General features: G+C 40.6%; 1 protein-coding gene across 1 annotated transcript in view; it reads right to left on the bottom strand.

Annotated features, from left to right (window-relative positions):
- Positions 1-615: 615 nt before the first annotated feature.
- The window catches only part of LOC126954443 (extracellular matrix organizing protein FRAS1-like), a 29,478-nt gene continuing 14,398 nt past the window's right edge, over positions 616-15,695 (bottom strand). Inside the window, exons 6-9 of the mRNA XM_050789960.1 lie at positions 9,960-10,126; positions 7,363-7,568; positions 5,437-5,583; positions 616-4,342 (exon numbers count right to left, since the gene is read on the bottom strand). Coding sequence (XP_050645917.1) covers positions 3,749-4,342; positions 5,437-5,583; positions 7,363-7,568; positions 9,960-10,126 — 1,114 coding nt within the window. The 3' untranslated portion in view covers positions 616-3,748. The remainder of the gene's footprint in view (positions 4,343-5,436; positions 5,584-7,362; positions 7,569-9,959; positions 10,127-15,695) is intronic.

Here is a 15,695-nt window from a genome sequence, read left to right as displayed (position 1 = left end):
TCCCCAGATTTTCTATAAACATGCTTTCTCAACTCTTGCTGAGTTTGCAAATGTGCCAACAGAGCCCTGCTGGTCACTGTTATTGGCAGTTATTTGTTTTATCAGAAGGGAAAGGCACACAAATGCACAGGCTTGCAGAATGCAAAGACCAACTGGGTACAGTTCCATTTTGACTCTGATTTTTCCCTTCATGAGCCTGTAAACTCGTTTGGAGCTTTGGTCTTTTCCGGGGTCGGTGATGTATGCTCAAATATTTGCATGTGCACAGAAGGACATAAGCCACCCTCATACTATATCACGTCTCTTTAGAAGTTTTGATAATAAATATAAACATCCAAACATCATCTTATTATATGGCACATGGAAATTTTAATTATTCTTCTTTGTCTCAGAATTTCAACTGATTGCCAAAGAAGACCTATGATAATCTGGGAACATATAATTTATTCAGCATCTTACTCTGAACACAGTTAATGAGTGTCTCAGATTCACCCTCATTAGAAGGGTTTTCTCCAAAAGACTGCTTCAAATTTTAGAATGAATTTTGCCATCTTAATGGCAATGTCTATATTAATAAGAGACATAATCTAAAAAGAACATAGGAAAACAAACAAAAAAACAACCAGACTGTCATTTATTAATACAAATTTATATAGTGGCATATACTATTGGAGAAATCAGAAATTCATAACACACAAATTCATATTGGAAATACAAAAATCATTTGAGAGTCAAGAAATCAGGTTGACAGCACCACAAATGTTTACTCAGTCTGAGCAGGTGTATAGTATCCAAGAATAACAAATACCTATAGCAGACTGAGACTGAATATCATAAGACTGTGCAAACACATTCCAACACTATTTCCCACCCAACAATAGAATCTGCAGGAGTCCTCTAGGAGGCCTGGGGTACAATAAAAGGGCAGCGAGGCAGAAAAAATGGTGCAGACCATTCTTTCTTTTAACCTTCACAGCCAGCATATAATAGCAAGTAGCAACCACTGAGAGTTGTTTGTTCCTTCTCCGTTGAAGGCAAGATATAAAAGGTTAGTAAAACACACACAAGGCATTAGTGAGCAAATCAGAGAAATTGAAAGCAGAGCTTTGACTGAAATATAATCCACATTAGTCAGCAAATTACTTGATTCCTATGATGAAGTATGAAACAAACCAAATGAATAATTCTACATCAAAGGGGTATAGCTCATCTCCACGTCTCTTAACACTATTTAACAAGTGTGCATCCACTAGAGAAGTACTGGCATTCAATAATGTACATGTAGAAAGGGGGGCAGAAATACTACAAGGGCTTTCCTTTCACACACAGTTTCGTATCTCACTCTTGCCCTTGTCATTTCAAACCTTGTACGTGGCAGTTGCTGGGAGCACTCTGGGGCTCAGTCTTTAGTCCTTCCCACTCTAGCTTCCTTCTGCCACCTCTGCACTCTTCCCATGCAATGTCCTATTCAGCAGTAATGGAAGGGGTGTGCAAGAAGAATATTTGGGCAAATGGAAAGTTGCTGCTTTAATGTGTAAGCATTCTGGCACTTGGAGCAGTTACACAGTTACAAATAATGGACCAAATGAAAATTCCCTCTACAAATTAGCCTTCACTCTCTAGGTTGTTCTGGAGATTCTGTGCCCTGCCTGATCAGCTCTCCAGCCATGAGATACCAATTGTGGGTGTCCATGAGGCTGATTTAGGAGTTCTGCCCTGAATTGCCCAACCTGGTCTTAAGTAGCATCTCACCAGTCAGGAGTTTCAGACTCTGGGCTCACCCCAATTCATTCTCTCCTGAAAACCTGACACTCATTTCAGAATGCTAAATCAGATTTTCTTCTAAATCTCCTGTTCTGGATGCCAGTTCATAATCTCATCTCCTGCTGATACATTATTATGAATTTTCTGTTCATGCTTCCTTAGGACCACTGCCAGAGTCATGCCTTTGTAAAGCGGTGTCTCTTTGCTCCAAGTAAAAGATTATCTCATAATCCAAGTAGAGAAGATAATTGTTTTCCTCTCTCCTCCCTTGTGATATTGCCACCATACTCTCTCACTTTCCCTTCCTAAATTTATTCCCCTATCATTCACCCATGACACTATTCATTCATTCATTCAACAAATATTTCTGGAGTGCTTGTTACACGCAAGGCACTGCTGAAGAATGAAAGGCGTGGCTCACAAAGGTCCTACTTTCAAGGATCTTGGAGTCCCACAGAGCTGCCTAGAACCTTTCACAGTTCATCCTTTCTAGCTTTTCGTAGCGAAATGTTACGAGTTTGGAATGTTCTCAAAGAGCTTGAGTCATTCTCATACATATGTTACACAATGTGAAAGCTCCGTTATTTGCTTGGTGACTGTGGTGTGCCATGCATCAGAAGAGGACATGTCTTTTACTCTTGAATAATGAAATTGTGCCTCCAATTCAAAACAACATGGCATGCATGCTTATGTTTCTGCCAATAAGGCAGAAACAAGAGAAACAAAAGCAAGCTGTGTGTAGCCTACACAAAATAGTTAAGCTGAGGCTTGAACACTAAATTATTTTAGAGCCATGTATTCATGGCCTTGTCATGTGCTGATATGGTAAAAATAATTGCCTGAGCTACCAGAAAAGAACCCCTCAAAGAGAAATCCCTGAAATACTGCACCAGGAACAGTGCCTCTGTCTGCTGTGTCTCACACAGCAAGGAGAACCAGCATGTATCTCTTAAGTCTGATTTCACCCCAACCTTGGCTTTCTCCTAATTTGCCTTATTCAAATGAATCACTTACTCTCCAGAAGCACTAACACAATAAAAACCCATAGCTAGCAAAGCACATGGATTGTCTATTACGGGACTGGGCAAAGCCTGGAGTAGCAGGAAAGTGTGGTGGGTTTTCTTTAAAGCATTTATGGCAATGTTGAATTAAAAGGCCATAGTACATTTATCTGTTTTGCAGCATCCTTGGTCAGGGAGGGATGTCTCAGTGCCACATAAACCATTGGGAACAAAGACACCTCCCTGGGGTGAAGGGCATCACAAATGTGCTCTGATACACTTGCCAGGCCCCTCCTTAACTCGGGTTTCAGTCTCCCACTTTGTAGGAGGGAGTTCTCTGTGCCTGAGGAGACGGAGGCTCCCATGGTTTTCAGAGGATTCTACTTAAGCACATTGAAATCCCCAGATAAAAAGGGCTCTGGAAAAGCAAAGTACAATTAGAGGCCAAGGAGCATACTCTGTCAAGTGGAAATCATGAGCAAATATATGTGTTGTGTTGATTAGTAGAATTTTTAATGGAATCTGGGTGTCAGCAGTTCATACTCTGCTGTCTGGGGGCTGAGGAAAAGCCCTGTAGGAGAAAGCTGGGACTGGGGGAGGGAACCAAAGGCCCTGTACCTACTTCTTCTCTCTGAGATCTGCCATGGTACACTACCCAGTCCTCTCTTCTCAATCTGCTAACCTAATTGTTCGACTCCTGTCCTGATACTAAAGTATTTGTTTTCTAAGACCAGCCTTAAGGAGCTGTGTACAGCTGTTGACACTATCACAGGGATCTATGGAAATCACTCTAGTACTCTGGGGTCTCAGTGGTTCTTCATTGAATGAGGTAGCTCAGTTGTGAGTTGATGCATGTGATGTGTGCCGTCTGCCACTCAAAGCTATAGTTTTCCCTTTTTTATCTGTGAGATTATAAAAATACCAGTATTTCCCCCCATTTTATAAAAATGATTTTAGAAAAAAATACACACAGGTCTCCTCCATTAAACTTCTGTTCCATCTTGTAAATTGTTGTGAACTCTGACCTCTAGATTCAGTCTTTTTACTTTAGCACCTTTGAACATGTAAGCCGCCTCAGGCTCGCTCAGGATGTTGACGTTCCGCACAGTGCAGTACTGTCTATTCACGTTCTTCTCCACCCGGTCCGGGTGCCTCTTGGGCACTTCTACCTTAGTATTCAGAGGATATTCCTCCAAAATGTCCTCTGTGGGCTTCTTCTTCCTCTGTTTCTGGCATTTCCTGTTGATGAAACAAGCCACCAAAAACACCAGAAGTAGAAGCATGATCGCAGCCAGAGCGCTGCCAATGGACGCCCCAGTCTGTGATAGGGACGCAGCTACCGCTGGCTCTTGCATCTCCAGATTCAGGGACTTCATATTGGTGCCATTCTTGACTTGGTCTCCTTCATTGTCATAAATGAGGGAATCATCAAGGGTCAGCCGGCCACTGGGCTCCACCAGGTCCCTTCGGTTGCGTCTGAGTGGAGCTGTGAGAGAGCGCTGGACCCGGGGCCCTGAGATGGTGTCGGGGCCAATGATGTAGATGACCTGGAGATACCACTGGTGTCCTGCTTCCACCTGCAGGGGGACAAACCGAACATGTCGTTCTTGCCCACAGAACACCTCTGAAGAAAGGAAATGGAAGGATAATTGCCACTATATGCCTTGATAGATAACTGATTTCCAGAAAAGCATTAGCAATGGTTGGTGTTTACTAATACATAGAGAACTGAACCAAATATGGGTTATATTTTATTTCCAAATTAAGATGATCTTGAGTCAGCTATTCACATTCTTTTTTTTTGTTTCCCTATGTGTACACGGAATAGCCTAAGGAATTATCTTTCATGGTCTCTTTCACTAAGTGAAGGTTTATATTTGTCTGTCTTTATTGATAGCAGTGAAATAATAGCATTAAAAACTACATTTATTTATAGTGACCTTCAATTATGTTATGTCAATTTACTATTTATTGGTGAACTTCAGCGAAAATGGAGTCACTGAACAAAATATTCACTAAACATATACTGTGTGCATAGTACACAGATACGTGACAAACATTTTCTAAACACTTTCTGGATCAGGCTATATCATCAAGTATTTTATCTCCCCCTCATCTTTCTCCATTAAACCCTTCATGGTTTTGAAATAACTTCTGAAGTGTGATAATAGTTCTGAAGGGTCATAGATTAATATTTGGAGACAGAAAAAAAGTGAAATTTGATCTTGAAAGTTCATGTTCATTGCTGAGACTTAAAGTATTTTTGTTTATCAAATAGTAGTAATTCTTGTCATTCTAAATTGCTGTATTGTATTATGATTTTGTTAAATGTTTTTCATATGTCTGTGAAAATCAGCTGGTCTAGCATAGAACCAAAAAGGGATGCAATATAAAAGAACTTAGGAAAAACTGGAGTGTCACATGCAGCCATGATGTGCACAGTGACAAATGACTATATGCAAATTAAATAATTGTATCATTGTTTTGGTCTACTGGGGATACATGTGAAAATTTTGGGTGGGTGATAAGCTTAACAATAATAAGAAAAGATCTGCCAGCAAGAATGGCAGAATGATGAAGAATCCAGAGATGTTGCAGTTCTCCTCCTTTTTTTTTTTCAAACTTTAAAGTAGACTTGATCTTAAGCTTCTGTTCTTCTCACCAAACTCACCTTATAGAGTGCATCTACTTTTAGAGTAAATCCATCCACACCTGGCATGCTACTGACCACATGGAAATCAGGCAACTCAGAGGCAAAGTGAGCCTCAAAAGGCACATCATGGAAGTACTTATCAGTTACCTCTGGCTGATTGCGGTCCTAGGATTTCAGAAAAAAGAAAAGCAAGATTTAGAAAGATGGTTCCACTATATTGGTAGGTGGCAGTGACTGGGAAGAGAAAAGTACTCATCACTCCTGGCTTTAGGTTGGGTTGGGAGAGTGTGTGTTGCGAAGCCCTCTCCTTAAGTCAGTGGCTGCCTGATATGCTTTGGCTGTGTCCCCACCAAATCTCATCTTGAATTATAGTTCCTATAATCTGCATGTGTCATGGGAGGGACCCGGTGGCAAGTAATTGAATCATGGGGGCAGTTACCTCCATGGTGTTCTTGTGATAGTGAGTGAGTTTTCATGAGATCTGATGGTTTTTTAAGAGGCTTTTTCCCCTTTGCTCGCACTTCTCCTTGCTGCCGCCATGTGAAGAAGGACATATTTGCTTCTCCTTCTGCTATGATTGTAAGTCTCCTGAGGCCTCCCCAGCCATGCTGAACTGTGAGTCAATGAAACCTCTTTCCTTTATAAATTACCCAGTTTCAGGCATGTCGTTGTTAGCAGCGCGAGAACAGACTAATACACTACCTCCGGGAACCCACTGTCCTTTTCAAAAAGGACATGCAGTGGCTTTTGTGATCTCCAAATGCAAAAAGTGGGCTATTCTAGCCCAATAATTCTCAAGTTATTTGGTCTCAGGACCCTTTACACACTTAAAAATCAAGGACCCCAGAGAGTTTTTATGTGTCTTACATCTATCAACATTTACTGTGTTAAAAATTAAACCTGAAAAAATTCTAAGTGTTTACTTATTAATTCATTTTAAACTGACAAGAAACTCGTTACATGTTAAGTAAGATATTTTTTAGTGAAAATACCTAAATTCATTCCCTCCCCCAATAAAGAGAGCTGGCAATGTTTCACATTTTTGTAATCTCAGGGAAAAAACTGGATTCTCATAACTGCTTCTGAATTCAATCAGTTGTGATATGCAGTTTTGTCTAAAGTGTATGAAGAAAATCTGGCCTCATAAAGCTATGCAGTTAATAGCTTTTTCAAATAATTATGGCTTTTTTTTTTTTGAGACAGGGTCTCGTTTTGTTGCCCAGGCTGGAGTGCAGTGGTGCAGTCTTGGCTCACTGCATCCTTGACCTCCCAGGCTCAAGTGATTTCTCACCTCAGCCTCCCAAGTAGCTGTGACTACAAGTGCATGCCACCAAGCCCAGTTAATTTTCAAATCTTTTTTTGTAGATATGGGGTCTCCTTATGTTTCTCAGGCTTGTCTTAAACTCCTAAGCTTAAGTGATTCTCCCACCTCAGCCTCCCAAAGTGTTGAGATTACAGGCATGAGCCACCCACACCCTGCCTCTTTTTTGATACTAAATCAAAACTTGGTGAGTGGTTATTTTTTAAAGATTCATTACAATGTGGAATCTGAAGTTGTATTGATAAACTTTTTAAACTCTCTAAACTCGTGAGGGAATAAGTATGAAAAAAAAAAAGCATCATCATATTATTTTGAAAGTAATTTTGACTCTGTAGACTCCCTGAAAGAATATGGGGACACTCCAGGTCTCTGAACCATACTCTGAGAAACACTGGCCTGGAGTTTCCTCTTCCTAGAACATCAATAGAAGCTTGTCTTGTTACCCACCATAACCACCACATATATACTAGTATTTAGCTGATCTGAAAGAAACAACAACACAAACATATATAGAGAGGAAACTATCAAGAGTGGGCTCTATCTACTTTAGGGAGAAGTCATAGCTGAGGAAATCTGCTCAAGTGTCTGCTTTTTCACACTAATAGTGAGAATACTTAGCATACCAACAGTAGGAATCTGTGTTTTAGGTGTTTGTTTGGCTGAATGCATCCATACTGGGGCCCCTCATTGTAGATTGTCCCTGTGGGATCAAAGAAAGGGACATAGCCATCCTTGCCCGTACAAAGATAGACTTTCTCCAGCTGGAGTTTGTAAGCAGAATTAAGGTTTTGTTCTGGATTCCAAAGTACTCGGCCATAAAGGATTTGACCTGAAAAGATTGAAAGGCATTAATTAGGTCAGACTTTAAGATGAAAGAAAAACAAATGTCAAGGGTTGAAATGGTTAAACATGCTCCCTTAGAGTGAAAAGCACCTTTCTATGAAGAGCTCCATGATTCCATGTGCCCCTAAAATACTCATTTATTCATTTATTGCTTCTTTTTTATTCTTTTCTTTTTCTCTCTGAGTTTTCTTGCTAGGGAACATTTGTTGCTTCTTTTTTTTTTTTTTTTCCAATGAGCATTAATTAAGCATTTAAGGGAAACAAAGTATTCTGTTATGCATAGGGTATACCAAGGTGTGTGAGATGCAGTTGAGAGGGTGGAAACAAACACAAAGTAATTGATTGAAATAACTCACATTTATCAAACTTATACTATTTGCCAGGTACTATACCAAGTCCTCTCATGCAATAACTCATGTAGTGCTCACAATTTTGCAGATGAGAAACTTGGCACTGAGTGGGGCTAAGTGATTTGCTGAAAGTCACAAAGCAAGCAAATGGTGAGGGTGGGATTCCAAGTCAAGGTACTATGCTCTCAAACCAAACCACCACAATACCCTATTAATCACCCAAATGCTATACTGTTACATTTTATAATAGAGGAAGGTATGTCATATTAAGAGAGCATGAAACCAAGTACAGAAATCTGCCTAGGGAATGGTATGGAAGGATTTCAAGACAGTTGATATTTGAGCAGTATCCTGAAACACACGTAGGCATTTGTCAGACAGTGCATTTGGGGTGGGAGTGAGAAGCAGGAGAGAACATTCTAGGCAAAAAAAAAAAAAAAAAAAAAAAGTCCATGTACAAATTACTGAATGCTTCAAGGGTATAAGTCCTGGTGTAGGCATTATTTCCTATGTGTTGGTTATGGCACCAAGCTCTTTACATGCAACTAACTTACTTAATCCTACCAAGAGCCCAAAATATAGCTTCAATTATTATTCCCATTTTAGTAACTTATTCAAGATTTCACAGCAATGATTTGGCGGTAGGAGGATTTTGGAATTAGCACAAATCCAGCTAATTCCAAATGCTTATCCCAAACATTTACTATGTGGTGCTAAGTAAGTCAGTGTGACAAGAGTGGAGGATGTATAGAAGCTCTGGCAGGAGAGGCTCCTGGGGAGATAGACAAACCGTGCTGAGGAGGCTGGACTCAAATATATAAGTAACAAGAAACACTGAAGGGTTTTAAGCAAAAACATAATAACACACTTGGGCCTTAGAAACATGGCGAATGGGTCAAGGACAAAGAGATTTCAGTCACAGAGACCTGGTAGGGGCTATTTTAATCCTCTAGTTAGAGATAGGCATCTAAAATATAGCTGTGAGGCAAGAGGATGAACTCAAGAAATGTCTAGGAATCAGATTCCACTCATCTTAATGATAGATGGGATGTGGGATGTAGGAAGGGGAAGTTGAGGATAACCCTGAGATTTTTGGTTGGGGCACACAGGAGGATGGTGATGCAGTCAGTAGGGTAGCAGATGTGGGAGGACCATGCTTGGAAGGAGACAAGTGCAGTCTCAGGCATCTCTAGATGTCTGAAAGACATGCTGCTTGGAGAGCTTCGGTAGTTTCATATCTGCATATGGAAACATAGAAATGAAGCTCGGAGAGATCCAGGATGAGGTCAAATCAAGTGGCCGCAGAACAGTAGGAGTATAAGAAGTTCAGGGTAAAGGGATGGCCCAAGCCATGGGGATGACCAGAGGCAGCACTCAGAGTAAGAATAGAATGAGCCAAGCACGGAACCTGGGGACACTAACACGGAAGGGGCAGAGGATGGAGGCCAGGGACAGGACAGTGAGAAGGAGTCATCTGAGAGGCAAGATGGTGTCAGATGAAGCTGATGGAAAGGAAACCCAACAGGAAAAAAGTGCTAGAATGCATCGATTTGGTGTCATTGACAAGAGAAAGATAGGATAGAATCCAGCCTGTGGCAAATGGATGGAGAAGTGACCATGAAGTGAGCCATTTCCAGCAGAGAAAGCATGATGGAGAACATACATGTTTGGCATTCCTTTGAGACTGGGAGGCAATGGGGTTGGAGAGTTGAGAAAATAACTGACCCAGAGTTAGACGATGTGCTAGAATCTGATCGGAAATTCCAGTCTTCTTGCTACTCAGACCATTGCTTTTCCATGACATCACACTGCCAATCATTATAGTGCCAAGTTGTGATTTGATTTTGAAACAGCATGAAATGGGCCTGTTCCTTGATTCTATCCTGGCTGTCCTGGAACCAACCCTGGGGGATCTTTACTGGGGAGCTGACTGAGAGCTTATGAGCAGAGATGCCCGTCCAGCAACTTACCAAAAGCTTCTCATATCCAGGCAGAGCCTCCTTCTGCAGGTGGAGGAAGCAACTTACCTTTTGAAAAGGCTCCTTTGTAATCCATTTCTGCCAGTGACATATCAGATGTATTGGGATCCATTAGGAACACCTTCTCATTATTGCAGAGCTGAAATTCAGTGTTAAGTGAATACACAACTGGCACAGGGCGGTTGGTCTGCTGGAATGCAATGGGTATCAGGAATCTAAACACAAGGAGAAACAAGAGCTCTTTGAGAGCAGGGTCAGCGTTGCATATGTCATTTGAGTCACCCTCCCTTCCCCACCTTCCTCAGGATTGTACACAGAGATTTGTTGTGGGCACTAAATATTCACAGAATAAAGGGATGTGTATGGTAAAAGGACTTTATTTGGTTGTTATTTCTTTTGAACAGAAATAATTAATCTTAAAAAATAATTAATTAGTCTTTAGACTCTGGTATCCTTTGCTTTTTTTGGCCCTTTCACTCTGGGGGCTCCCAGAATTGCTCTTTGACTTCTAAAGTACTCCCTGCTTTGGAGCGCAGCTAGATTTCTTCCCAGAGCTGCATGCTCTGAGGTTTTGACTCTTTCGACCTGATCAAAATTTTATTTATCCATGTCTCATTTTCGGGACTTGCTAAGCGATACTCTCTTGCCTTGTTCTGTGTGCCTACCTCCCCAGCCTTCTTCCTGAGCCCCTTCCTTCCGTGTCTCCTTCTGGCAGATAAGGGCTCCCCAAGGCTCAGTTCTGGGACTTTCTTGCCTTGCTCTGTGTGCCTACCTCCCCAGCCTTCTTCCTGAGCCTTTTCCTTCTGTGTCAGGTAAGGGCTCCCCAAGGCTCAGTTCTGGGATCCTTATTGTTCTCCCTCAATAACTTCACCCAAGATGATCTCAGCCTTGTCATCGAGTGCATTTGCCATCTCAAAGGTAGTAATGCCAAATTTAACTATCTAATCCAGATTTCTCCTCTAAGCTCCAGAAACACATAGCTGGCTGTCGAATGGTAGCTCTACATGGCTGTCAGATAACCCAAACTCAGTATGCTCTTCCTTCTAGTGTTAGTATCTCAGCAAAAGGCAACAAAAGAGGTGCCAGCCCCTTAACTGGTCTCCCTGGAGTCACTATTAGTTCCTTCTAGACTATTCTACATGCCTCGGTGGATGAGCCAGTGTCATTTTCAAAAACTCAAATTTGCTTAATATCCTTCAGTGGTTTCCCACATTCCTTAGAGGGAAGTATGACCTATAAAGCTCTGGCCTCTACCTATTTCTCCAGCCTCATCTCCTGCTACTCTTCCCCTTCCCTCCCTTTCTGGGATCTAGCCAGACTGGCCTTCTTTCAATCTCCTGACCAGCTCTCTACTCCATGATCTCTAGTGCCTCAGGGCTGATTTATTCAGCAAATATTCACTGAGTATATATTATATAATAGACATTGTTCTAGTAATAGGAATTCATCTGTGGACAAAACAGAAAAATATGATCTCAGGATTCTAAGGAAGATAGTAAGCAAAAAAAATAAAAAATAATATAGCATGCTAAAAGGTAACAGGTGATAAGGAGAAAAATTAGGCAGAGAAAGGGTAATGCTAGAAAGAGGTTCAGCTGGAAATTCTAAATAATATGGTCATGGGTATAAATTGGTGCAGTCATTATGTAAAACAGTATGGAGCATCCTCAAAAAATTAAAAATAGAACTAGGACATGACCCAGCAATCGTTATTCCTGGTATACACCCAAACAAGGGGAAATCAGCATCTTGTAGAGATATCTGCACTCCTATGTTCATCGTAATATTATTCACAATAGTTAAGATTTGGAAACAACCAGTGTACATCAATGGATTAATCAATAAAGAAAATGTGGTGTATTTTCTTTATTGTGGTGTGAAATAGTCAGTCTTAAAAAAAATAAGGACATCTTGCCATTTGTGACAACATGGATGAACCTAGAGAACATTATACTATGTGAAATAAGCCAGACACAGAAAAATACTGCACAATTTCACTTATATATGGAATCAAAAAAGCTGGATTCAGGCAGGAGCATAAAATTCCAAAAGCCAGATACATAGAAACAAAGAGAACAGTGGCTACCAGGGGTGACAAGGATGGGGATATGGGGAAATGTAAGTCAAAAGGTACAAAGTTGCAATAATATTATGTACTGGACATTTCCTAAGAGAGTAGATTTCAGATACTCTTACACACACACACACATGTGCATGCAGGTAACTATGTGAGGAGATGGGTATGTTAAGTTTTTTGACCGTAGTAATCATTTCACTATGTGTATCAAAACGCAATGTTTTATACCTTAAATATATACCATAAAGAGAGAGAAAGGAAGAAACTCAGTCATGGAAGGCCTCAGTGAGAGGAAAACACCCAAAGGCTTGAAGCAGGCAATGGAGTAAGACATGTGGCTATGTGGAGAGGAAGCCCTCCAGGAAGAGGAAATGGCAAAGACAAAAGGTCTGGGGTAAGAGTGTGCACAATACATTAGAGGAACGGCCAGTTGGCCAGGGTGGCTGGAGAACAGTGAGGGAGATAAGATCAGAGAGGTAACTTGGGACCAGATCCCATAAAGCCTTACCGGTACTGTCAGGACTTTAGGGTTTATTTAAACTGTGGAGTGTTTTGAAAAAGTGAGTGGGGTTTGCTGTATTAAGAAGAGACTGCAGGGTGGCTGCAGGGGACTTTGTTAAGAGGCTATTTCACTAATTTAGACAAGTGATGATAATGGTTCTGACCAGGGCTTTTGTCAGGTGGGCAGTGAAAATACTTGGATTTTTAATATATTTTAAAGGGGAGGCCTAAAATCCTAGATGACAGTGCCAGAATAAGAGAAGTTTCAAGGATGTTGTTAACATTTTGGTGTAAGTGCCTAGAACAGAGAGGCTAACAAAGTTTTTCTGTAAACAGCCAGATAGTAAATATTTTAGACTTTGTCGGCCACATGGAGTACATGCACAGATACATGCTGGTAGGTCTGATGCACAGATATAAGTATGATGATAGACGCTTGCATAAGTTCTCTTCTGATTTCCTCTGTTTCTTCACTCCAACAGGACAGAAAGGTCACCAGGTGAAGGTGACAACAGGGGAGAAGCATCAAGTTTGTGGGAAGAAATGAAATAGGCAAGAGGAAGAAAAGGCGTACGATAAAATACAACAGCCCTTCATGCTAACAACTCTCAATAAACTAGGTATTGGTGAAACATATGTCAAAATAATAAGAGCTACTTGTGACAAACCCATAGCCAATATGATACTGAATGGGCAAAAGCTGGAAGCATTCCCTTTGAAAACCAGCACAAGACAAAGATGCCACCTCTCACCACTCCTATTCAACAGAGTATTGGAAGTTCTGGCCAGGGCAATCAGGCAAGGGAAAGAAATAAAGGGTATTCAAATAGGAAGAGGGGAAATCAAATTGTCTCTGTTTGCAGATGACATGATTGTATATTTAGAAAACCTCACAATCTCAGCACAAAATCTCCTTAAGCTGATAAGCAACTTCTGCAAAGTCTCAGGATACAAAATCAGTGTGCAAAAGTCACAAGCATTCCTAGACACAAATAATAGACAAACAGAGAGCCAAATCATCAGTGAACTCCCATTCACAACTGCTACAAAGAGAATAAAATACCTAGGAATCCAACTTACAAGGGATGTGAAGGACCTCTTTAAGGAGAACTACAAACCACTGCTCAAGGAACACCAACAAATGGAAAAATATTCCATGCTCATGGATAGGAAGAATCAATATTGTGAAAATGGCCATAGTGCCCAAAGTAATTTACAGATTCAATACTCTTCCCATCAAGCTACAACTGACTTTCTTCACAGAATTAGAAAAAAACTACTTTAAATTTCATATGGAACCATAAAAGAGCCCGTATAGTCAAGAAAATCCTATGCAAAAAGAACAAAGTTGGAGGCATCACGCTACCTGACTTGAAACTATACTACAAGGCTACAGTAACTGAAACAGCATAGTACTGGTACCAAAACAGATATATAGACCAATGGAACAGAGCAAAGGCCTCAGAAATAAAACCACACATCTACAACCATCTGATCTTTGACAAACTTGACAAAAACAAGCAATGGATTCTTTATTTAATAAATAGTGTTGGGAAAACTGGCTAGCCATATGCAGAAAACTGAAACTGGACTACTTCCTTACTTACACCTTATACAAAAATTAACTTAAGATGGATTAAACACTTAAACGTAAGACCTAAAACCATAAAAACCCTAGAAGAAAACCTAGCCAATACCATTCAGGACACAGGCATGGGCAAGGACTTCATGACTAAAACACCAGAAGTAATGACAACAAAAGTCAAAATTGACAAGTGGGATCTAACTAAACTAAAGACCTTCTGCACAGCAAAATAAACTATCATGAGAGTGAACAAGCAATCTGTAGAATGGGAGAAAATGTTTGCAATCTATCCATCTGACAAAGGGCTAATATCCAGAATCTACAAGGAACTTAAAGAAATTTACAAGAAAAAAACAACTCCATCAAAAAGTGGGCAAAGGATATGAACAGACACTTCTCAAAAGAAAACATTTATACCATTTTGCGCCAGTTAGAATGGTGATCATTAAAAAGTCAGGAAATAACAGATGCTGGAGAGGATGTAGAGAAATAGGAATGCTTTTACGCTGATGGTGGGAGTGTAAATTAGTTCAACCATTGTGGAAGACAGTGTGGTGATTCCCAAGAATCTAGAACCAGAAATACCATTTGACCCAGCAATCCCATTACGGGGTATATACTCAAAGGATTATAAATCATTCTACTAGAAAGACACATGCACACGTATGTTTATTGCAGCACTAATCACAACAGCAAAGACTTGGAAGCAACCCAAATGCCCATCAATGATAGACTGGATAAAGAAACTGTGGCACATATACACCATGGAATACTATGCATCCATAAAAACGGATGAGTTCATGCCCTTTGCAGGGACATGGATGAAGCTGGAAACCATCATTCTCAGCAAACTAACACAGGAACAGAAAACTAAACACCGCATCTTCTCTCTCATAAGTGGGAGTTGAACAATGAGAACACATGGACACAGGGAGGGAGACATCACACACTGGGGCCTGTCAGGAGGTGGGGTGTTAGGGGAGGGGTAGCATTAGGAGAAATACCTAATATAGGTGACGGGTTGAGGGGTGCAGCAAACCACCATGGCACATGTATACCTATGTAAGAAACCTGAATGTTCTGCACATATATCCCAGAACTTAAAGTATAATAATTATCTTTTTTTTTTTAAAAAAAAAAAAAAGCATACAAAAATAGGTGAGAGGAATGAGATAATGTATGAATGAGGGAACCATTGTATTACACTTTTCTTGGAAGTCCTAAGGACCAATTTGAGATGAGTGATAATGAATTCTACAGCTTTCTGGCCTTGGCATTCCTAGACACACTGCCAGAACAACCTCTCCTTTTTCCTCTCCTCCTTAGGTTTCAACTGAATCACCGCTTTCTCTAGAAAGCTTTCCCTCTTTCTCTTACCTCCAAGGATAGTTTGGTCCCTTGTCATCTCTTCCTGTTACACTTTGTGCTTTTCTCTCACAGTGTTTAGCACGGTCTGAAATTTTATTTAAATGTGTGACTGACTGACTGACTGATTGAAGTCCGCTTTACCCACTGCAGGTTCCACGGTCCATCTCACCATTGCCTACTCAGTGCTAGCCAAGCTCCTGACACATATATATGTCAAAGAGTGGTGAATGAGTGACATTTTGATTTTTTACCC

This window comes from Macaca thibetana, chromosome 5 (genome assembly GCF_024542745.1).
Source record: "Macaca thibetana thibetana isolate TM-01 chromosome 5, ASM2454274v1, whole genome shotgun sequence".
Classification (NCBI taxonomy): domain Eukaryota; kingdom Metazoa; phylum Chordata; class Mammalia; order Primates; family Cercopithecidae; genus Macaca; species Macaca thibetana.
This window is presented reverse-complemented; position numbering and strand designations above follow the sequence as displayed.